Source organism: Magnolia sinica, chromosome 18, assembly GCF_029962835.1.
Source record: "Magnolia sinica isolate HGM2019 chromosome 18, MsV1, whole genome shotgun sequence".
In the NCBI taxonomy this organism is placed as follows: Eukaryota; Viridiplantae; Streptophyta; class Magnoliopsida; order Magnoliales; family Magnoliaceae; genus Magnolia; species Magnolia sinica.
Window position 1 is genome coordinate 39,625,235 of NC_080590.1, and position 25,081 is coordinate 39,650,315.

General features: G+C 42.4%; 1 protein-coding gene across 1 annotated transcript in view; it reads right to left on the reverse strand.

Annotated features, from left to right (window-relative positions):
- Nucleotides 1–1,879: 1,879 nt before the first annotated feature.
- LOC131232365 (uncharacterized) overlaps nt 1,880–25,081 on the reverse strand; it is a 52,956-nt gene continuing 29,754 nt past the window's right edge. The window contains exons 4-5 of the mRNA XM_058228595.1: nt 2,205–2,285; nt 1,880–2,028 (exon numbers count right to left, since the gene is read on the reverse strand). Of these exons, the coding sequence (XP_058084578.1) occupies nt 1,880–2,028; nt 2,205–2,285 (230 nt within the window). The remainder of the gene's footprint in view (nt 2,029–2,204; nt 2,286–25,081) is intronic.

Here is a 25,081-nt window from a genome sequence, read left to right on the forward strand (position 1 = left end):
GTTATACTCCCGAGCCAAAGTCCTACATAAGAACCCATGGTTTTAGGCCCTACATAAGAGCCTGGACTTTAGACTCCAGACTAGAGTCAAAGTCCTACATAAGAACCTGATACGTATTCTCTCTCTCTCTCTCTCTCTCTCTCTCTCTCTCTCTCTCTCTCTCTCTCTCTTCTACTTTCACTCTTACTCACACTCTCTTGTAGAGAAAATGGTGTGTCAAGGTTTCTCGAATGAGAGGTGATGAGGGTACTTATAGATGGTGTGACAACACTTTGGTAACAAGTGAGGAGTTGAAGGGTAAAAGTTTCATGTGACAGGATTGGATTGGCTGAGGGAAACGTGGCTTCTCATGGTTGGCTTAATAAGTTATAAAACTTGTAATTTCATCACAACGCAAGAGCAAACAACCTTTTTATCCCTCCTACAACAATTTGATTGTCATCGAGAGACCGAATCTTTCTGAGCCAACCTAGAGATACAAGAAGTCTGAGCGCAACCTTCAAAGTGATGTTTGCAGGTGGTAGCAATCGGGGGGGGTATAGATGTAGTAAGGAAAACCCTCTTCGGGTTCTCTCACTACTACAGACTCAGGTCCAATACTCATGAAGAAATTCGAGCTATCCTAGATGGGCTCAACTTGTACACAAACCGCGGTTTCAACAAAGTGGAGGTCGCCAATGATTTTTTGTCGATCAACTCAACCCTCTCCCTTGGTGAATCCTTATCATGAACTATGTGGTATTGGTTGGCCAGGATCAAGGCTCTTGCCCGCTCCATCAAGGTCTGCTTCTTGCACTGTCCCAGAGAAGCCAACTATCCATCTGATGAATTGGCGCGCTTGGGGAGTGCAGTGCTAGAGGATCACTTCTTCCATGATGAGAATGCCCTCCTTGCCAAGATTTGCGGCCTTCTCTTTTTAGATGGAACCGGGCCGGCCAGCATTTGTATTGCCTAACCTGCTTTCGATTTTCCAATTTCCTTATTGCTCTTACCATAGGAGGGCCCATATTCCGGGTTCCTCCCGAATCTCACGTTGTACATGCCTTTTGCGATGGAATAGAATAAATGGTTTATAAAACTTATAAAAAAAAAAATTAAAAAGCAATTGGGTTGTTGCTGCCTCGCATACTTTTATTTTCTTCACATGTGCTGCCTGGGGGATTCTGGTGTCTATAACAATTCGATTACCCCCAGCATGGACATTTGCATCCAGGTTTTAACTACTGGATTTAGGTGGTTTAGTAGGGTCCATGTGTTATTTTGTATTGGGTTATGGGATGTTTTGGTAAATTTGGGTGAGTAGGTTCCTAATTATGGTTTTCAGATTCCTTGGGGTATAAGTTTTTGGATTAGCCATCGGCTCCGATTTAATATCAAGTGCGCGGTGCATTAGAGTGGGGTGTCCACAGGAACCCAACTCTTTATGAGGTTAAAGACATCTATGGGAATTTATGTGGTAAACAGTTCTTAATAAGAGGAGCATTGAAAATTTTACAGTTTCTTGATGTACAAAAGTATCATCGACAGTTTTCTGTGTAACTTTCGAGGTGTAAGGTAGTTGCCCCCTCTAGCTAGGTGTATCTCCTTTTGATCATCTACGCATTCATAGTGGCACCGTCCACCTTTGTACAGGAAAAAAAAGTCTTATCTAAGAGATCGACTATATATTTGGATGAGCAAGAGAATTAACATACAGTCAAATGAACTTTAACATAGTTAACCCAAAATATGAAAGTAAAAATAGCAATTTTTTTATTTTTTTTTTTTTCTGAAATTTATGTTTCATTTTATCATTTTTTTAGTTGAAGAGACAAGAACTAAAATAAATAAAACACTTTTGATATATAGTTAAAAATGTTAGTTATTAAGGTAGAGATTACTAACCAAATCCAATCACTTGTAAGACCACCATTGCAAGCTCAAAAAATGCATAGCACGTTTCATAATTAGGAAGAAACCGGCTATCATGTTTGTGGACACTTTTCTCTTGGCCTTTCTGATGGTTTTTGCCTCCACCCTCATTGGAACCTTCAATTAAAGTATATTGAAAGATTCACACAAACAAGCAAGATTTAAGTTCCAAGAGAAACATTGACCTAGAAACATTTGGTTGATAACAAAAGAACATGTTTGTTCGAAGTAAACAAAATATAATACTTGCACATGCAATGGACATAACAAATGTTTTTTCAGAAACCTCTCACCTGCAGGTGCAGATCTTTCATTTGGTGGGTTCTCGGCATCACTTTGGCATGTCTGACACCATGACGGTAGCCACTGGGGAACTGAAAATATAGAACTAGTTTAAATGCATGTACAAGAACTACGCCCTTATCACCATTAAGGTTTGTTGCCTACTTTATATAGATTTTAAGATTTAGAGATTTTTGGATCGTCCCTTAGAGCCATTATTGGAGATTTAAGAGAGAGTTTTGGGTTGACGTCAGATATAAACTCAATTCAATTGATTTGTATATTCCATCGATAATATTTTATTGTATTACATTATTAAATTTCAACAGTAAGCCCTATCCAGACCTGCAAAAGTTCTCCTACAGGAATGGGTTGTTGGAGTGTCATTGAAATCAAGAAAGTGGGTTTGGATGGCTTGACCATTTTTGACATAACATTTGATTGAAAACAGCTCGACATATGGCAACCGGATACATGGTGACTTTGGCGAATAGATATGACGGAATCTATGAATCATCAAAACTGTTATTTGATGCACCTCACCTTGGATGAGTGATAGTTAAAAGAAAAGAACTCTTAGATTGGAACAATTCAACCATTCAATCATGTCTCCTTTCCTTTTGAGTATGTATTATCTTATAACTTTTGATCAATAATCAAATGGTGAAATTATTTCCATCTAAGATTTTTTTTTCTCTCTCTCTCTTGTTACCCTATACAAAATTAGTTCCATCATATAAACAGCTAAGGTTGTTGGAGAAGAGAATGATCTATTGTATAAATAATTATGATCACTGAAAAGACCACTAATCCAATGGCTTGGGCCCCAATGTAAATATCGGATGTATTATGGTAAGAGTTTTGATAGGATCCGGTGCCTCATACTACATCTATCGTATGGGCTGAATCGCATTTAGATGCTGATTAGAATTGTTCATGTTCTCGTTACTGCCCTATGTAAGCTATGACCTTGTACACATACTTTCAAGACTGTGACTCTTTGATTTGAATATGGGCTATTGTGGGGAAAATGTACCGGCCAGAAAGGTGAGGTCAGGTCAGAACTCTGCGTACCTCACTAGGTCAGACAACGACATGTACGACCAAAGGTTTGGCCCCAGACCGAGTAAGTGAGGAGGTCGAGCTCGACCTCTCATCATCAGGTCGAAAGACTCTCTTCAGTAGGTTAGAAGACCTACTGATCAACCCTATGCCAAAAGAAACTCAATTACTGCTTGCCAAAGGAGTCGGTCGGCATAACTCGAGGTCTATACAACCCTTCATATGCTAGTTCTGGCGTGATCCCAATGGCGCCTGCCGAAGATCTAGGAAATCGACCACAATACGGATCTGCTTGAGATCCTAGCCAAGAATCTCGGGAGATCCTCACGACATGTATAAGATCTGAATCCTACTACAACACACCCTTGTTAAATAGGGAGATCTCCTCTATGCTACCGCCTCTCACCTATAAAAAGGAGTTCCTCTAATGGTGAAAAGTATGCACAATCTCTAGCCTAAAACCTCTTATTCGACCAAACCTAGATTCATACCTGACTTAAGCATCGGAGGGTCCCCTGTATTAGCCAGGGTCTCCTTTATTCGTCTATTATGTAGGTACACAAAGGTACAAGGAGGTTAACCAAAAAACTACATCAACAGTTTGGCGCCGTCTATGGGAACGATAATGGAAGTCGTTCTCCTGATCTAATAAGGCTCATCAATGGTGAAAAGGAGAAAGAAATGTCAGACCTCCACTGCTACACCAGATCTCAAGCCACTAGAGCAATCTGCTGATCATCGAATTCATCTTCTCAACTCTAGGCTAACTCTTCACCCACAGGACTGACACAATGATCTTGGAATTGGGGAGGACAGCTTGTCTCTTTTGAACAGCAAGTGGTATCGACATTCCACCTCGCGATAAAATTTCTGACTAAGCATGGCATTGGGCTAGTCAAAGGAGATCAAGAAGAGGCTCGACAATGCTACTCCATGGCATTAAGAACACAACATCAAGCGATGGCCATTGTCTCCCTCGATCCTCGAGAGGACTCGATTAAAAAAGGATGCCTGATGGAAGACCTCGTGACCATCCTGCTTGACGAATCTAACCCAACTCACATAGTACAGGTCGGCTCATCACTGACCCCAACACTATAGGATAAGCTAATGAATCTCCTCCAACGACATAGGACATATTTGCCTGGTCTCATGTAACGTCCCAGATTTTTGCTATTTTGGATCTTTCAAAAACTCTTAATTTTTTTAAAAAAAATTAACTCATGTTGTCATTTACTGACCATTAACACTCAATGTTAGCATATATGTGGATAGTAACAGTAAAGAACCACACAAATTCGATTAATCAACCGTAAAAAGGCAATGAATCCGCCGATCACTTAAGCATTGAGTTTAGCCTCGTGATTTGTTCACATATGGCCCAAATTTATCTGACCTATCACTGACTAATCAAGACGACCACAACTAAATTAAAGACATACTTAAAGCCGACATAACTATGGGTTGGATCTTATTTAATAAACCAAATCAACCCGGTCACTCATTTAGCCTAAAAAACAACTATCTAGAGTGATCATGACTGAATCACTATTTTTACTAATTTTGAATAGGCCACACTATGAACTTAGTTAATCCAGACCAAAACAACTATGCCCAAGAAATCTCCTTACCCAATTCATTCGAAAAATGCCCCGATGATCCGAACATGCTCTACATTGCTCGTTAGTGGGCCACTAGTTTCAAAATTATAGAATAATATCCGTCTCACTGGGCTTGACGTCCATTGCGAGTGACGAATCAAGATAGTACCCATAACTACACAACTTGGGTCAAAGGTTGAGTGCTTGAAATGCGCAAATACCCAAGGTTGAAACCTAAAACTTAAATGAAATGAACCTCCCACTCTTTCGTGAAGTTGTGGCATTCCGACAGTTAGATTACAACTAAACTTGAGCTATGAGTAAAAGATATTTTCCTACTCATATTCCTATAACCGTGGCCCTGATCGAGCACCGACGACTATCAATCGTAAGTAAGGTCCCTGCAGTCAATAAAGGCATCCGATCTCCACCAAAATTGGTCTAATCACTCATCCTATGATGGGGTACCTTCCCCATGACACGGATGGGCTAGCAGGCCCCCTGAAATAGCCCTATCTATGGGCTAAAATCTAACCCCCTAGGGGCATGCATGCTAGAAAAAGGGCCCCCGAGGCCATTTAGGCATAAAATCTGGGCTATATAAGGCCCAGAATTTCACTCCCTCACTCCCATACAAATTTTCAGCCGTAAGGGAGAGAGGGAGTGGAGAGAAGTGAAAGAATGAACTCCTTGGTGAAACTTTTTTGGGGGTTTCCCTTGCTACTGCTGCCCACATTAGAGCCCACAACTCCGACCGATTTAAGCTGATGACGGACAACCAACAGTAGTTGGACTAGAGGGATGCTTGCACCCATTGCCGGTTGCGTCATACTTCACCTGAGTCAGCCGAATTAGTCCACCAATTGACCAACCATGTATGATCACCATGTATTGTCACGCCTGACTGAATCTGAAGCACCTCATACCTTTGAGAGGCCTACTATTGATCGTTAGTGATACGACTCCCAAGTTTTGGGAGTTGGGCATAGTGGTATGGGACATTGTGTCCATGCTATCGGCTTACGCTAGGGTGACGAGCCTCCCCGTAGTGATTAACGAGCACAGAAGGTGATAGGTTCTTGTTCGAATTACCCCCGTCAAATTACTCGACTGATGGTTCCATACTAGAGTAGCGTTCGAATGACCAGGGCATGAATGGAATTGGATAATGAGCTTTAACTTGTGGTGATTTGATTATGTGATAAGCCTACACCTCAAAACTGAGTGATCATACTCGGTGTTTGGGTGACGACCTATACCGAGTTGATCATCATACCTTTGGGTATCATGCCCTACCTTTGGAATTATTGATTTGTGAGATAAATGGATGATGCCTAAATTTGGATCATGGATCGCAAGCTCAAAACCACTACGACCGCTCTGGGCCAAGTGATCTGGATAAGGCCATTGATTAAATGGAGGTATTACAGCTTCCCCAATCTTACTAGATGAATGGACTTAATAAAATACTCAGCTAACATGAATATTAATAGCATTGCGTTAACATAGGTTGGCGACTCGGCAGTCGAGGTCGCATTGAGGGAGTATTGGTCATATGTTAACATATAGATGGTATCTCTTGAGGGAGCGTTGGATGGTGAGGACATGCATCATATAATACCATGCATGTGCATTAACAAGAGTACCTAGGAATCGTGTACTTAGTTTCTTCTTATTATTTACACCTGTGGAATTGATAACTTATGTAACCTGATACTAATGGAACCACTGAGTTGATCACTCACTCTCACTCTGGGACAGTATTTTAAAAGACCAATCAGACACTTTCGTAGATGTAAGTACTAAGAATTCAATGCGTTGGAGGAGGCTCACACAGACTCGGAGGAGTTCTTATACTTCCAGTTGTTGGATAATCCGATGTAAGACACTTTCAGGACATCAATGAGATTTTTGGGTTGATATATTTTACATTTTTAAAACTATATATATTGCTTAGTTGTAGTCCCGTACTCTGGATAAACATATTTTACTTGTTGGTCGATTTACTTGCATTAAAATTTACATTTATTCCAGAGTACATCGCATAATCTAATTTAATTATATGAATTGCACAAATATCAGGTAAAACGAACAATAACGCAAAGCATAAGTGGCACTCGGGATATCGGGAGTCGAGTATCTACTCGATCCCCAGAATCCAGGGCGTTACATCTCATTGGGACATGCCCGGCATTAGCCCAAAGGTAATGGTTCACAAATTGAACATCGACCCCAACTACCAACCAGTCTGCCAAAAGCGAAGGGTGTTCGAGCCTGAATGATATGCCATTATCGGAGAAGAGGTCAAAAAAACTCCTCGAGGCAAGTTTCATCAAAGAAATTCACTACCTAGGCTGGATAGCCAATGTCCTTTTAGTGAAAAAGTCCAATGAGAAGTGGTGAGTCTATGTTGATTACACCGACCTAAACAAAGCCTGCCCCATAGACAGTTTCCCTCTCCCCAAGATCAACCAGCTCGTCGACACCATGCTTAGACATGAGCTCTTGAGTTTTATGAACACCTACTCAGGCTACAACCAAATTGTTATGCACCATTACGACAAGCAAAAGACGACCTTTATCACCGACAAAGGTCTCCACTACTATAAGGTCATGCCCTTTGGGCTAAAGAATGTAGGGGCCACATACCAGTGACTTGTTAACAAAATGTTCACCCAGTAGATCAGACGTTCCATGGAAGTCTATGTCAACGACATGCTTATCAAGTGCATCGGAGCTATAGACCACATCTTTGACCTAGAGGAGATGTTCGCGATTCTACAAAAATACCAGATGAAGTTGAATCCAAGCAAGTGCGCCTTTGGCGTCAGTTCAGAAAAATTCCTCAAATTCCTGGTCAGCCAGAGGGGGATAGAGGCAAGCCCCGACAAAATTCAAGTTCTGCTCAACATGAGCTCACCCAAGATGATGAAAGAAATTCAATACCTCACAGGGAGAATGGTTGCACTCAACCATTTCGTATCCACAGCCACCAACAACCCCCTTTTGTAAACAGTTGAAAGGAAAGCAGATGACAGAGTGGATAAAAGAATGTGAGCTTGCCTTCCAAAATCTCAAGCAATAGATGGGGTCTCCACCACTGCTTTCAATGCCCAAGCAAGAAGAGTCGTTTATGTTATATTTAGTAGTTTCATTAGCCATGGTCAGTTCAACTCTCATCTGGGATTAAGGAGGGAAGCAACTAACAGTGTACTATGTCAGCAAAGCCCTAGTCTCGGCAGAGACTAGATACCCGGACATCAAAAAGCTCGCCCTGGCCCTGGTCGTATCATCCCGTCACCTACGACTTTACTTTCAAGCTCATACCATCGTAGTCCTGACAAACCAACCCCTCCACCAGGTACTCCAAAATCCCGAGGTATCAAGAAGACTTACGAAATGGACGGTCGAGCCCAGCGGTTTGATATCATCTATCGGCCTCAAACCACTATCAAAGGCCAAGTAGTGGTTGACTTCATTGTCAAACCCGTAGTTGAGAACGACCTGGAGACCAGCCCTAACATCCCGACCAATCAGCCCAAAGATCAAATGACTGAGCTGGACTTACTGACGTGGACACTGCATGTCGATGGTTCATCCAATTATAAATCAGTGGGCCTGGGATAGTCTTAGAGGCTCCTGACGAGGACTACATGTAATATGCCTTAAGATTTGGATTTCAAACATCGAACAATGTAGTAAAGTACGAAGCGCTATTGGTCGGGCTCATACTGGCAACAACAATGAGATCCTAGCACTAAGAAGTCCACACTGACTCACAGCTCCTCGTCAAGCAGATAGCTAGCGAATACCAGGCCAAGGAAGAGAGAATGAAAGCTTAATTGCAAAAGGCTCATGAGCTAATCGAAAAATTCTTAAGGTGTAATATCAGCCAGATCCCCAGGTCAGAGAACTCCAAAGCAGACATGTTAGCAAAGCTGGCCACAGCGGCTGAAGAGAATCCCGAAACCAATCCCAATCGAGTTCCTGACCGAAACGAGCATCAGCGGACCCGATCCAGGTATGATCCTCCCGATAGATTTAGAACCGACAGGGATGAACCCAATAGTCGACTACCTCAAGGAAGGTAAACTACTAGAAGATTGATTGGAGGCACGCAGACTCCAATCCAAGGGAGCTCGATATACCATGGTTAGGGGCACTTTGTATAAAAAGAGATTCTCTCTCCCTTACCTCAAATACCTTAGACTTAATGAAGCCGAATATGTCCAGAGAGAGATTCACGAAGGTATTTGCAGAAATCACTCTGGCAGCCTTGCTCTCACCCACAAAGTCATTCGGCAGCGATATTTTTGGCCAATTATCCAGACAGATGCAAGGCAGTATACTCAAAAATGTGACAAATGGCAGCGATTTATGGCCATACCCCATAAGCCACCCGAGGAGCTGACTCCCATGTGTGGGTCATGAACCTTCGCCTAGTAGGAAATCGACATCATCGGTCCTCTACCAACTGGCAAAGGACAAACCAAGTTCACGCTCATCGCAGTTGACTACTTCACTAAATCGATCGAGGCTGAGCCCTTGGCCAAGATCATTAAGCAAAAGATTACGAACTTCGTTTGGAAAAATATCATATGTCGGTATAGGATCCCCCATACATCGTCTCGAACAACGGGAGGCAATTCGAGAACAACCATTCCGAGATATGTGTGAAAACCTCGAAATTCAGAACGTTTACTCGTCACTTCGGCCGTAACACCCCATACTTTTCAATACTCGGGTGTTACCATATAACCTATTTTAGTATAAATACAAACATATCCTATTTGAACATTTACCTTCATTCTAGCCTAAATTTGACCACTAAAAGTAATCTTCATATAGAAAATTAACCATGAATCTGAAGAATGGACCAGGCTTCAATATCATAGCAATCAAAGAACTCAAAAGAGACTCGATCCATCCATATCTATAGGAGATTCAACCACCCAATTAAACTTATTATAAATATCCACCTCAAGTCAGTAAACATGGAAGTAAGTTTAGACAATTGAAACATTCTTAACCGTCGGATCAAGATCAACCTAACAATTCTTAAACTTGATCCTCACCATTAGGTCATATGACCCCTAAATTACTATAGACTATCACTCAAAAAGGAGCTTAGAACAACTTGGACCGTTGAGGTTTAGCTTCAATTCGATCTGACCGTTAAAACTTTCAGTAAACATTAATAAAAATCACAAAAGTAGTGTGGCCCTCCAGATCTTCTGATCCGCTTCATCCTTGGCCAGATGTCGCAATAAGGCTGGTTGAACCTAATTGACTATGTGGATCCCACCAAAAAGCACTATAGGCCCTACACCCATGGTGTACGTGCACCAAAGGTTTGTACATTCGCTACGCATAGGACCTCAGTCTGTCCGGGTTAACAAGATGTTGACCCGATGAAAGCTAAAAAAAAGTGAGGATTCTTCCCTCTTTTACCACCTTCACTAGTGTTTGACAAACGCCGTTGCTAGGGTGAATGTGGCGCACCATCACAGATCAAATCAACGATTTGAATCGTCCATTATGTCTAGGGCGTCCTTGATAGAAAAAACTTGTGCCGTTTCACATGAAGATATGCACGCGTGTGGGCACAAATCCAGGCACATTTAAACCGTGTGTAACCATTTTTTCATAAATGAAAAACTCCACTTCTCCTTTGGGATTTCCAAGCTGGCAACCCTAGCCTCCTGCATCCTTGGTCATTGGATGAACACCATTTAAACCATTCATCTTAGGGTAACCAGCGTTGCTTCTCTACGCTGCTAGGGAAGCTTCAAGGGAATCTTTTCTGTTACACAACTGGCAAGATCATGACCGTTAAAACTCTCCAAAAGCATCCTAGGTATTAAACCTAGGGTATTCTCATGGCCTCACTCGCAGTAGCTTGGAGATCTTGTGCGAGATCTCTTTATTATGAGAAAACTGCTGTGATCGAAAATCTCGAGACCCATTGAGATTTCAATGGTGATTCTCCAAAAGGTGGGTCCTGCAATGCTCATTGGACATATCCACACCATCCATACAAATCAAATCGAAGGAATAGCCATTAAATGGTAATCCACCATTATCAACCATCTCATCTTCCTCGCTTGGTAAGAAAAACCCATCAAACTCTAGTGGGTCCCATTTATTGATTAAAGACGTTCATCATGTGGCCTGGGACTCCAAACATCCACCTAGATGACTAGATTTCATCCATGCAAACCAGATTCAAATAACGATCTCATAAACTTGGCTAGTCGAGTGATTAAATCGCAACTAATCCTATAGATTAGTTACTTCCAAAGCCTCTAGAATAGGATTCAGAAAGCCTATAAGAGGTTACCTTTTAGGGAAACCTTTTTCGAAAAAAGGAAAGCCAGAAAGAGAGGGAGAATGCGCTATTTCGACTGCCACATCGGGCTGAGTCGACTAGGTCCGAGTCGCTACAAGATCGAGCCACGTCCAGGGCTTCACCTAGTTGGTTCCAATAAAGAATGAAGAAGGAGAAGAAGTGAAGCAAGAGAGAAAAGAGAAAGCGAGAGGAAACAAGAGAGGGAGACAAGGATGCAGACCGAGTCTGAAACGAGTCGCTGTGGTGGGTCTGTAGCCGAGTTAAGCTTGCCTCAACAACCTTGAGTAGATGATGTATTTGAGAATGAGAAAAACATAAGAAGAAGTAACAGAAGAAGAGAGAGATTGGAAGGAGTGAGATGGCTCATGAGTTACTAAGTCATGGACTCACTGTCTCATTCAATCCAAGAATCGTAGTGAGTCCTGCAACCTTGTTGGATAGGGGATTGCTAAGAAGAAAGAAGGAATAAGGAAAGGAAAAAAGAAACAAAAGGGATGGATGAAGAAGGGAGTTGTGATGTTACTGATACAAACATGTTAAGGCCGAGAGCTTAACTCGTTGTCGAGTTTTGATAGATCGACTCACCGAGTCAGACTGTTTTGCAGGTCTGGTTTGATAACTAGTTGTTATTAAACATCTCAAAGAAATGTGGGAGAAAGAAAGAGAAAGTTAGAGATGAAGGAAGAGAAGAAAGGAAGTAAGGAGGAAGAGGGAATGATAGATTGTAGTAGGTTCGGTTTTGCTGAGTTGACTCAGTTATGCTCACCAAGTCTGGTGCTCAGGCAAACCTGGGTACAACAAAACCATTCCAGTGCCCCGACTGATGGCTTAAAAGTGTCGGTTCTTAAATGGATTCAAGTCTTATTATGCCGGGTCCAGATCTAACCCGTTCGAGTTGGATTCATGCATTCGAGCATTCACGTTGCAATCATCCAATTTAAAGGTGAGGAGTCACCCTCTTTGCCTTCTGCATTCGTTGAATTCGATGTTAGTGGAATTTAGTAACTAATACAATCTTTAGAATATAATTATAATATGCAATGTCTTGTGAATTTGATTTCACTCTATTAATTCTGCTTTATTTAATAAATCTTGTTTGTTTACATCTACTTCTAATATTCATGATACAAATCTTGAAAACATGTTACATTCTTTTATTACATCTAGTGAGAAAAATCATGTTACTATATTCTTATATTAGTTGGAGAATTGAAATTACTACATGGAATAGATACACATGCATGCTAGCATTTTATACCAATGTGATCCTATCCAATCTAAAAGTAGAAGAATTACGGAGAATTATATCAAAGTGAGATCAAATTTATGACTCAAGGATGAAAGTCTTGTTAAGGACCTTAAGATTGGATAGTGACCACAAGTTAAGGAACATTATTGTCAAATCAAAGAGATGTACATGGGTATCATGATGCATAACATATGAGCTTTACCGGGTGCTTGATCTAAGCCACATCTTATTAGGTCTAAATTTTATCATTCTATCATAACCCTCAAGTCGAGTGCATTCATACCACTATGGGTGGCTCTCTTTGCATGAGGCTTTTCTGGATTTTTAAGACCTCCTCGCATGTATCCTGAATACTTTTCCAAGAGACTAAATTACCTTGGGCACTCTCACTACATGGTCTTTTTTAGGTAGTAAGTCAACTGCGGGTGACCCTTTTGACAACTGGATGTGCATCCCCAGGTCTGTGACTTTAGGCATACATCCATGCATTCATGCACACATTCAAATTATATTACTCTCATTATAAATTGCTAAATTGATTTAAACTATATTGGAATACCATGACATGCATGAAATCTTTGAGGAAAATTCCCACTAAGTTATCACTTATCTTATCATGCGATAACAGCAAATAGATGCAGGTTTAGTGATAGAAGAAGACCCCCCAGTTGAGATGTCAGATGTGACTGAAGACGAGTTTGGCGAGGAAGGATACTATACCAACGTGGTTGAGCTATTTAAGCTCAACTAGTAGTCCATGATTCACATGCTTTTGTCATTAGAACTTTATGTTTTTAATTTCACGGATTGTAATTAAAATCCCCTGCTGAGGGATTTCATTTTGTTGACATTTACATGTGTTACTTAAACATCTTTGTTAATATTCTTGACATATATGGCTTATATAGTAGTTGTTTTACACTACATCATGGGATCTTTTATAATTAAGATGTAATTTAGTAGACTTCTTAACGTAATAATTAAGTTCTCAACGAGGAGTGATCATCCTCGAGCCATGAGAATCAGGGTGTTACATCGGCACTCCCAAGCTTACGGGAAGGTCAAAGCGGTCAATAAAATCATCAAGAATCACCTCTAAACAAAGCTCGAGAAGGCTAATGGAGCCTGGGCAGAAGAGCTTCCCCACATTCTCTGGGCATATCGAAGTACCGCCCAGACGACCACAGGAGAAACTCTTTTTTCTCTAGCTTTCGTTGCTAAAGTCATTGTCCCGGTTGAAATCGAACTCCCGAATGCTCGAACTCGCTACCACGACGAATGTCAAAATGCCAAGCAGATGACACCGGACATCGACCTGATCGAAAAAACAAGGGAGCAAGCCTAACTCAAGGTCGCAGCTCGGCATCACCCATTTCTACAATTTCGGAGTAAAGACAAGTAGGTTCCGGGATGGAGATCCAGTGCTTAACAGAACCCTCCAGAATACCAAGGAGCCTGGCTTAGTGACCCTGGGAGTGAACTGGAAAGGGCCCTACAAGGTGACACGCATGAGCTGACCGGGAACATATCGACTCAAAGACATTGGGAGATGGCCCCTGCCAGACCCATGGAACGCTGAGCACTTGAAGATTTACCATGCATAGGGGTTGACCAAGCTTAAGTGCAAAATTTACTTTCCTGTTATTTTCAATCTACAATGTCGAAATCTACATATGTTCTCCAGAAGCTACAATAAAAATCCCGAGCTCGAAAAATTTTACTCTCTACATTTCTATCTACAAATGTTTGACCTACGTAAGTCAACTAAGTGCTTCCCGCAAGGAAAGAACAGCCCTCAATAATAGTCTGACCCTTAAAGAAGAGGTCAGACCGATGATCAAATCTCTTACATTGCTCACCAAGGAGTTCCCTGAGTGGAAGGGAAAAACAATCGCCGACCAGTCGTCCGACCCTTAAAGAAGAGGTTGGACCACTAACTACCACTACTACGTTAACAACACGATCTCCTATAAAGGAGGAACAATGCATCCAAAAGCAACAAAAAAAATCAAATGAGGAATTAACGCAACTCGTCGAACCCACTTTATAAAAATGACAGGCTCAGACACTAGCCCCAACATGGCCTAAAAAAGGTCGACTTGCCTATCAACACAAACAATCATCAATTACGCAAGGACTCTCATCACTATCCTCGGAAGAGGAAGCCTTAACCAACATTGGATGGCGACCTGGTAGATGGTCACCTCACCCTCCCGGGGTTCATTTTGGAACTCGCCCGGTGCAAAGGCTCAGAGTATCACGTAGTCTAGAATGTGATACCCCAACCAGATCCGCACCAGGTCGGCCTCCGTCAGTGAGGACCCTACCAGCCCCTTCTCCTCTTCCTCTGACGAAGACCCGCTTATCTCTTCAGTTGCTAGGGCAACCCCCTCCGCATCCATTGGTCGCTCGCCTGAGGACCGATCTGCCATCCGCGACTCATGGGATGCCCGGAAGTCCTTGTTGCTCATCGCCACCAACGGTGATGGTGGGTTCGACATGGGGTGAAGCTCATCTACCCCACAATCACATTGGAATGACCCTCTCCATTGGTCAGGCGAGCCACACACATTTCCAGACAGGAAGATCGCCGAAAATTGGAAACCCAAAGGAGAGAGAGAGAGAGAGAGAGAGAGAGTGAGAGAGACAGAAAGAGAAAGGAGGAAGAGGGGGGATAGAAGGAGAAATGTGAGGCTCACCAAGAGGAAAGCCTGAGACCTCGCCAAAAATCGCCTGACGCCAGGGAAGAATGATGAATGCAACATAAGGGCAAAATGGTGAAAGGGCAAATAGCCCTGGACGATGTTAGGGTGTCCCCTTTTATAGCAAGCCCACTCATATGAGCATTTAATGCTTGCATTTAATGCACAGCCAAAAAACGGCTCCTCGACACCCCTGCTTAAACACATGGACTACCGCCACTCGCTACACTACTTCACGAGCAAGGATAGGCCACGCGTCACTACCCCATACGATGAGCGCTAAGAAGATGTCTTTACAGTGCATGTGACCTTGAGCCATGACGCGCCACCTCAAGTACAGACTGTCATGATTGCGGATACACTCTGATCAGGTGTATGTCACCCAACTCGACATTAATAGGAAACTGACTTAACACCCTGGGCATACAACAGTCCAACCTAACCACTACCAACCTACTTATCAAGCCCACTACGTGACCTTAAACGTAGGGGGCTTATGTTGTGGGAAAAATGGACCGACTAGAAAGGTGAGGTCAGGTCAGAACTTTGTATACCTCACCAGGTCGGACAACGACAGGTACGACCAAAGGGTTGGACCCCTAGCCCCAGACCGAGTAAGAGACAGGGTCGAGCTCAGCCTCTCCTCATCAAGTCAGAAGACAAGAGGTGAGGTTGAGCTCGTGCTCTCGTCAGTAGGTCGGAAGACCCACTGATCAACCCTATACCAAAAGAAACTCAACTGCTGATCACCAAAGGAGTCAGGTCGGCTTAACCCCAAGTCGGTACAACCCTTCTTCTGCTAGTTCTAACTTGATCCCGACGGTGCCTACCCAAGATCCCAGCCAAAGATATAAGAAATCAATAGCAATAAAGATCTACCTCAGATCCTAGCAGAGAATCTCAGGAGATCCTCACGACTACAACACACCCCTGCTAAACAGGGAGATCTCCTCTATGCCACCGCCTCTCCTCACCTATAAATAGAAGTCCCTCCAATGGTGAAAGGTACACATAATCTCTAGCCTAAAACTCCTTATTCGACCAGACCCAGATTTCATACCTAACTTAGGCATTGGAGTGTCCCCTGTATTAGCCAGGGTATCCTTTGTTCATCCCTTGTGCAGGTACACGAAGGTCCGAGGAAGGTTAACTAGAAAACTGCATCAACATGGGCCATTAAAAATTTACACCTCAGTATTCCAAATTCATCTTCATGTATAATCATCCGCTCAACAGACCTTTCTTCTAATGACCCCTATGTAGCAAAATATCCAAAAGGCGAATGCTTCAGGTGGTGCCACTGTTTACTCCAGGTACTAATGGTTTTTTTTCTTTACACACACACACACACACACACTCACACCATAGTAGGATTTCAACACAATGGGTACTCAAACCCATGACCTCATGTTGAAACTCTTATGAGTCTATCATTGAGGCATGGGTAAGGACTCAGGTGCTGATGTTTATTCAAGGTAGTCCTGTTGTTTTTTATGTCTTAAATCTATTAAAAAATAGAGTCTATTGATGACATCGACAAACCATTCAATGTCATCAAGCATTATTCATGACATCGAACAGTCGATGTTTGTCACTCACGTACTATGTTTGACGACATCAAGCATTGCTGATGTTTATCACTCATGTACTAAACACATTGATATTCGTTACCATTTTATCCCACATGTGCTTGAAGAAGGAGGTGTGACTCTGGAGAAGATTCACACCAACGTGAATCCAGTGGACATGCTCACCAAGGTGTTTCCTGTAAAGAAGTTCAAGTTTGTGCGACTTGTTTGGGCTTGACGAAGGCGTAAAAGGAGGACGGAGAGTGCACGAGAAGTGATGATCAGGGTATGATGCAAGGTAGAGATAAGAGAAGATGAAAAGAAGCTACATGTTTGATGATTGAAGACATGATGGAAATTGTTGTTTTTGATGTCTTAAATCTATTCAGAAACAGGGTCTATCAATGACATCGACAGACCATTCAATGTCAACGAGTCATCGAACAATTGATCAATCCCATCGAGGATTTTTAGATTTCCTTCAGTTGGTTGTTGGACATATTGGGTGTCATTACGATGACATCGAGGAGAGTTTGATGACATCGAAGGTCATGTTCGATGCCATCGAAGAGGGTTCGATGCAATCGAGAATTGCCATAATTCCATATTTTATCTTTGGACAGTTTTGATATTATCTTGATGACATCAAAGTGGGTTCGATGCTATCGAAGGTGTCATCGAGCATAACGCAGAGTTACACAGATTTATGCATCTGCAGGATTTGTTTTCGATTTTTGATTGAGATTCTTCCAAAGGCTATATATTTTAGTGTGAATGGGATTGGGATGTACTTAGGGCTTTCAAATTCATTCTAAGGGTTTCAAGGGTGTGGCAAGGGGTTTGATTCGAGGTTGTTCGGATTAGGTAAGATCTTTTCTCTTATAATTTTCTAATTTTTATAGTGATTATCTGTCGCTTTGTGCTATGGTTTTTTTTCCATAAGGGTTTTTCCATGTTAAATCGATGTGTTCTCTTTGTGCTTGTTTTGTGCAATTGGATTACTCCACTTGATTCATCATTGTGTGCTTCCGTAGTCCCCCCAACAAGTGATATCAGAGCTATCGTCGGTGCGTAGGCTTGAATCTGATAGTGAAGTATCAATAGACGTCAATCCTAAGTTCGATGTTGAGAAATACTCTAGCAAGGATTGGATGAGGTCCTTGAAAAGTGACCAGAATTTATGGATGATGATAAATGGAAGAAACTAGATAAGAAAGTAAAATCCTCCATCAAATTGTGTTTAACGGATGAGGTTCTTTATAATGTCATAAGGGAGAAAATTACGGCGAATTTGTGGTCAAAGTTAGAGGACATTTATGTGAAAAAGTCCCTTGATAATCACCTACACTTGAAGTTACAGTTGTTTAACTTTAATATGGCAGAGGGAGGAGATGTTGAGACCCACGTCAATAATTTTAACAAGATAATTTGCAAGTTGCTAGATATAGAGGAGGTGATTAAGGATGAAGATCAGGCATGTATTTTGTTGAATTCTCTCCCGACATCGCATGAGTCTGTTAAAGACACGTTGTACAATGGTAACATGTCCTTTAGTGTCGATACTATTATCTTAACCCTTCAAGGAGATGCCATGAGAAAGAAAAATACTAACATGGGGGCCTCTACTAATGCATTGTTTACAAGGGGTCGGAATTCTGAGTCGGACACAAGATCTTCTCGATCGAGATCCAAATCTAAGGGAAATGGCAAGAAAAAGTTAAAGCGCTGGAATTGTGAGATGTCAGGACACATGAAGAAGGATTATACAAATCCTAAAGCAAATAAAGAGAACTCAAAGGCTTCTTCCAGGGAGGCCAACACTTCCACATCTGATAAAGAAACAAGTGAAAGTGATGTGTTGTTAGTGTCTATAATCGGGCACTTATACGATGATCGTAGAGACGAGTGACTTCTGGACATAGGGGCTTCATATCACATGACTCCTCATCGAAGTTGGTTTGCCAACTATAATGAGTATGATGGTGGACAGGTACTTATGGGCAATGATAATTCCTGTAATGTTGTGGCTGCTATTATGGTGCACATCAAGATATTTGATGGGATGAAGCATACTTTGACTGAGGTGAGACACATTCCTGATATGAAGAAGATTTGATATCTCTTGGGGCACTCGAGAAAATTGGGTGTAAGATCACCGGTTCAATGGTGTTCTTAAATTTTCAAAAGGGCCGATCGTAAGTATGAGAGCACAGAGGCACAAAAATCTTTATAGATTGATCGGGAGCACTTCAATAGTTGGAGCTACAGTGGCTGTAGCGGATTATACATCTGTACGTATGTGGTATGCACGTCCATATAAGTGAGCGAGGCATAAGGGTACTTTCTGACCAATGGTTAGTTTCAGCTTTTCAAAGTTTTGATTTAGATATATGCGAGCATTGTATATATGATAAAAAAATCTAGGTTATCTTTTAAATTTGGAAAATATGTATGTAAGAGAGTGCTTCATTATGTGCATTCTTACGTACGGGGTCGTCACCCATGGTTTTCGCTGGAGGGTCGTCATGGTTTATCACATTCATTGACAACTATTCCCAAAAAGTTTAGATTTATTTCATGAAACATAAATCCGAAGTTTTCACAAATTTCAAATAATGGAAGGTTATGGTGAAAAAACAGACAGGTGAAATGTGAAAGTTTTAAGAATTAATAACGGTGGAGAATTTACTTCTACTAAATTTAATAAATTTTGTAAGGATGAAGGGATTATAAGGCACAACACAATGCAACATACACCTGAACAAAACAGTGTGACTAAACGGATGAATCAGATCTCTTGGAGAGGGTCCGGAACATGATTAGTAATGTTGGGTTAGGCAAAGACCTATGGACTGAGGCCATTAACACATCTTGCTATTTTGTGAATGGTCCCCTTCTACAACGATTGATGGTAAGATTTTAGAGGAAGTATGAAGTGGTCAAAAGGTGGACTACTTAGGATTATGCATATTTTTATTATGAAGCTTACTCTCATATACCGTTAGTTAAGAGAGATAAGATAGACCAATGAGCAAAACAGTACATATTTGTTAATTATAGTGGGGGTGTGAAGGGCTATAGGCTGAATAACTCGATCATACAAAAAATCATCATTAGCATGACGTCAGATTCAACGAAGGCTCTCTATTCTGCAAGAATGATTAGATGACCAAAAGGAACCAGAAAGGTTGGTCGTAGACATTCAGGTTGATACGAGTGACACTCAGGCTAAGACAGATGTACATGAAGAGGTGAAGCAGATACTAAGTCATGAGATTGCAGGTTATCGGTGAGATACAGGGATAACTCTAATATGGCATATGCCCTTATTATAGATGAGGGGGATCTGTCTACTATTCATGAGGCTCTTGATGAGCCTGATGCAGAAAAGTGTAAGGTGGCAATGGATAATGAAATGAACTCCTTGTACAAGAATAACACATGGGAGCTGGTGGAGCTTCCAGTGGGCCAAAAAGTGATCGGATGCAAGTGGATCTTTAAGAAGAAACACGATAGATACAAGGCAATGTTGGTAGTGAAGGGTTACACTTAGAAAGAAGGAATTGACTATACAGAGATATTCACACCGATTGCAAAGCAAATATCTATCAGATTCATGTTGGCGTTGGTTGCCCAATACGATCTTAAGTTGGAACAACTAGACGTGAAGACTGCATGCATTCCTATACTAGGAATTGGAAGAGTAGATCTACATGAAACAACCATAAGGCTACGAAATTAAAGGGGAAGAGAACAAGGTTTGTAACTTAATGAGGTCATTGTATGACCTAAAAAAGTTATCTAGGCAGTAGTATAAAAAATTTAATTCTTTCATGTTGAGTCAAAAATTTACTAAGAGTGAATACAATCACTATGTCTATTACAAGAAACTAAGTGATGACAAATTCACCATCCTGGTACTGTATGTTGATGATATGTTGATCACTAGTCATAACATGTCTGAAATTGATGTACTGAAGACTCAATTATCAGGGACATTAGATATTAAAGATCAGGGAGCTACAAAGAGGGTTCTCAGCATAAATATCTATATAGATAGGAAGAGGAGCAAGCTCTAATTATCTCAAGTAGAATCCTTGAAAATGTGTTGATCAAGTATGAGATGGACAAGGCAAATCCGGTTAGTGTTCCCCACATGACTCACTTCAAGATTTCCTCAAAACAATGTCTTAAATCAAATGAGGAAAAGGAGAATATGTCTCGTGTACCTTATTCGAATGTTGTCGGTAGTTTAATATATGTCATGGTTTGTACAAAACCAGATATTTCACAGATAGTTGGTGTTGTGAGCAGATACATGTCAAACCTTGACAAGTAACATTGAGAAGCAGTAAAATAATTACTTTGATACATTCGAGGTACGAAAGACTATGTCATAACTTTTGAGAAGACAGGGACAAAGTTGGGTATGTGAATTCAGAATACGCGGGCAGTATGGATTTCAGAAAGTCAACCCCCGGGTACTCATTTGTGCTAGCGGGTGGAGCGATTTGTTGGATTTTAAAGCTTCAGTTAATGGTGGCTCTTTCCACAACAGAAGCTGAATATATGCGGTAACAGACGCTTTCAAGGAAGGTGTTTTGTTAAGAAGTATGATAAATCAGTTGGGTCTTCAGAAGGAAGCAGTGCCGGTTAATTGTGGCAGTAAGAGCGCTATCTATTTTGCTAAAAATTATATTTATCACTCACATACTAAACACATTGATGTTTGTCACCATTTTATCTGACATGTTTGAAGGAGGAGTGACTCTGGAGAAGATTCACACCAACGTGAATCCAACAGACATGCTCAAATTCTGTGCAACTTCTCAAGGCTTGGCAAAGATGTAAAATGAGGACGGAGTGTGGACAAGAAGTGATGATAGATGTATGATACAAGGCAGAGATAAGAGAAGATAACAAGAAGCAACATGTTTGATGATTGAAGACATGATGAAGATTATTGTTTTTAATGTCTTAAATCTATTCAGAAACAGGATCTATCGATGACATCGACAGACCATTCAATGCCATCGAGTCATCGAACAATTGCTTGATCCCATCGAGGATTTTCGAATTTCCTTTAATTGGTTGTTAGACATATTGGGTGTCATAAAGAGAGAGAGAGAGAGAGAGAGAGAGAGAGAGCTGAAAGAAGTAAGCTAACAACCCTAACCCGTCTCAGGTTGAGTCCAATTCCTTCAAAATACAGAAAAATGGTGGATCCAACCTCTTCGTCGACAACATCATTTTCGACACTTCGGAAGAGGATTTGTACCGAATCTTCAGCAAATGCAGGAGGGTTGAGGACTACTACACTCCTTGGGACGAGAAGCTTTGGCACCATAGAGGGTACGGCTTTGTCTATTTTTTCTACTCAGCAGATGCATACGCGGCCATTGGAGTCCTCGATAGTAGGAAGGTTGACGGCCGGCCCCTCACAGTGGAGATTGCCAACCCTAGACGTGGAGCCCCTAAACCTACCACCCCCAAACCCCAGAGCCTTCCCTCCACTAACCTACCCCGACCTGCATCTCCCGCCCAACCCAACCCTGTCCCCCCTATTTGGAGATATCCAATCCTAAACCCCTCTTCGTCACCCACAGTCGCTCTCAACAAGGGAATCAGACAACTAAGCAGAGCATCTCCATCAATGGAGACTCCATCTCTTTCTCTGCAGATTCTCATGAGGTTAAACAAAGAAAGAAGCAGCTGGAACTGGCCCTAGTGGCCCAAGTAGTTAGCAGTGATACCCCGATCATTCACCTACTTCAGGGGATTAGGGATTTCAGGTATGTGGCATCAGCAATCGACATATCTCGCCTTGCTAATGACCCCTTTCTTCTCATTTTCAATTCAAGAATGGAGGTCCTGTCTTTCATGGCCGACTCCTCTCTACATTCAACTATGTGGATCTCCAAGGTTGAACCATGGTCCTTAGCCAAAGCAACACCAGATGGCGTTTGGATCTCCCTATTCAGCATTCCAACGCATGCATGGTTTGACTCGGTTTTCATTGGATTGGGCAACACCTTCAAGAAAGTAGTGGACGTGGCCAGATCCTCATCCCTAGGTTTTGTCCAGGTTGAAGCCAGGGTCAAAGTCATCCTCCATCTAGGGGTAGACACACACAGAGCTAGGATTCTTTCGGTGGATGGCACCGATTACCCTATCTAGACCACATTCGATGCGTTGTCAAATCTTCCAGGAGATGATTACCAAGCAATGCCGTTGGCTCCGGCTATCTCTACGAAACAGTGGGTTGAGCAGGTCTTTCATCACCCTACTCGGCCTCCAGACCCTCCACAGCAGATGGATATGGCAGATCGTCCTTCAATAGGTAACATCCCTTACCCCCTGCATGTGCTTGTCATAATGATTCTCAACAGGTTCCTCATACCAATGAGCTAAATGCAGCAGCCCTACCTTTCCCCCAGTCCACAAATTCACCCCCATTACCTGTTCGAGCCAATGCCCCTATACAGAACAATCAGTCTGCTAACCCCTTCCAGCTACCAGGTTTGACAATGCCCCAATGCAGAATCTTAGGTCCACATCCCTGCAACCACTTTCTGTTTGAGAAAACGCCCTACTGCCTAATCCTCATCCCAATGCCTCTCTCCTGATACCTACTCGAGATCATGTCCTAATACCTATCCCTGCCTCCTCAATACATGTCCCCGCCTCCTCAACCCTCCCTCTAGTCCCTAATCAACCCTCTCTGGCTTTGACCGTTGCCTCCACCCCTCCCACTAGCCCTGCCCCACCCTTGGGACAGACCACTACCTTGCCACCTGATCCGCAGAACCAAGTGCAACCCTCTCCTATCTCTCCCCTACCACCTGACCTACAGAACCAACCTGCCAACTGCATCTTCCTACGGACTCCCCATCCTAGCAGAGGCATCCGCCTTCTGGCTACTAATCAGGGTGCCCTATCCGAAGGGCATAGCCCTCTTCGGGCTGATACCACATTGGAAGAATCCTCTGTAGATGCTGCCATGAAGCTTGGAACTCTATGCCTCTTGGAGGGGACCACTCTATGGAAGCTATAGAAGATATTCAATTGGCTGTTGACCTTTCCTCCTTCCACCGGGGCCCGGAGGAGCCGGATTTGCTGTAGGCCAGTCAGCCCCTCGTCACGACTGCCCTCCTCTCCTAGGCTTGGGAACCCTCCTCCTCAGGAAGGAACCACTGTCCCCTATTGCAGACTCGCCCATACCTCTTCCTACTGTCGCAACAATGCACATGATATGGGAATATCCCTAAACCCTCCGGACCTAAATACCCCTGCCCTTCTTCCTTCCAATTGTAAGAAAATTGCTGGAAGACAGCTATGCAAACACCCTCATGTGCTCTTGGGGATGGATGGTGGATGGAAGGGGAGGTTGAAACAGTTGAAGGGTTGCGGTTTTGGACCTGTTAAAATTTCTCATGGATAGCTGGGTGATTTGGAATGCGTGAGGAGTGGGCAATGCTGCCACCATTGCCTTGCTGAAACGCCTCATCCGCCAAAAAAATTCTGCTCTTGTTGCTATTCTTGAACCCATGCTTAGAGACTCTAAGTGGGTTAGCACCGGTCTGAAACTTGGGTTCCATTGTTCCCTATCTAATGTATCTAAAGGAGGTAAAATTTGGGTTTTCCATAACCCCTCCATTGCCATAGACCTCATTTCTACCTCTGACTAGCTATTGTCCTTTCTTCTTCGTGCCCAAGGTAGGGTGGATGTTTTCCTTGTATCCATTGTATACGCCAAATGCTCCAGGATGCTTCGTAGATCCCTTTGGCAACAACTTCATGTGCTTACTAACAACTACTCTATGTCATGGCTGGTTGCCGGTGATTTCAACGCGGTCCTTTAATCGACAGAGAGGAGAAGCTCCACCAATTTCGATGCCATTAGCGTTGCGGAGTTCAGTGATGGGCTAAATAGTGTGAGGCTGAGAGATGCTGGTTTTACCGGTAGCAAATTTACTTGGTGCAACAATCAGCGTGGTCTGGCTAGAGTGTGGGCTAGGCTAGACAGAGTATGTGGTAATGATGCTTAGATCGCCTCCTTCCAGTCCTTCCAAGTGACACATCTTCCCTAACTTCGACTATGCTCCCCTCCTGGTTTCTTTTCCTCAGCTCAATAGTTCAAGACCGAAATAGTTCAGGTTCCAGCACATGTGGTGTCTGCACGAGTCCTTTCATGAGCTAATTTTGGATGCTTGGAAATCGGATGTTTTGGGAGACCCGCTGCTAGTCCTAGCAAGTAAATTCAGGAACTTGAAGTCAGCCCTGAAAATTTGGAATTCCCAAACGTTTGGGAACATTTTCTAGAATGTCCAACGTGCTGAAAAGGAGCTTCTGGCTGC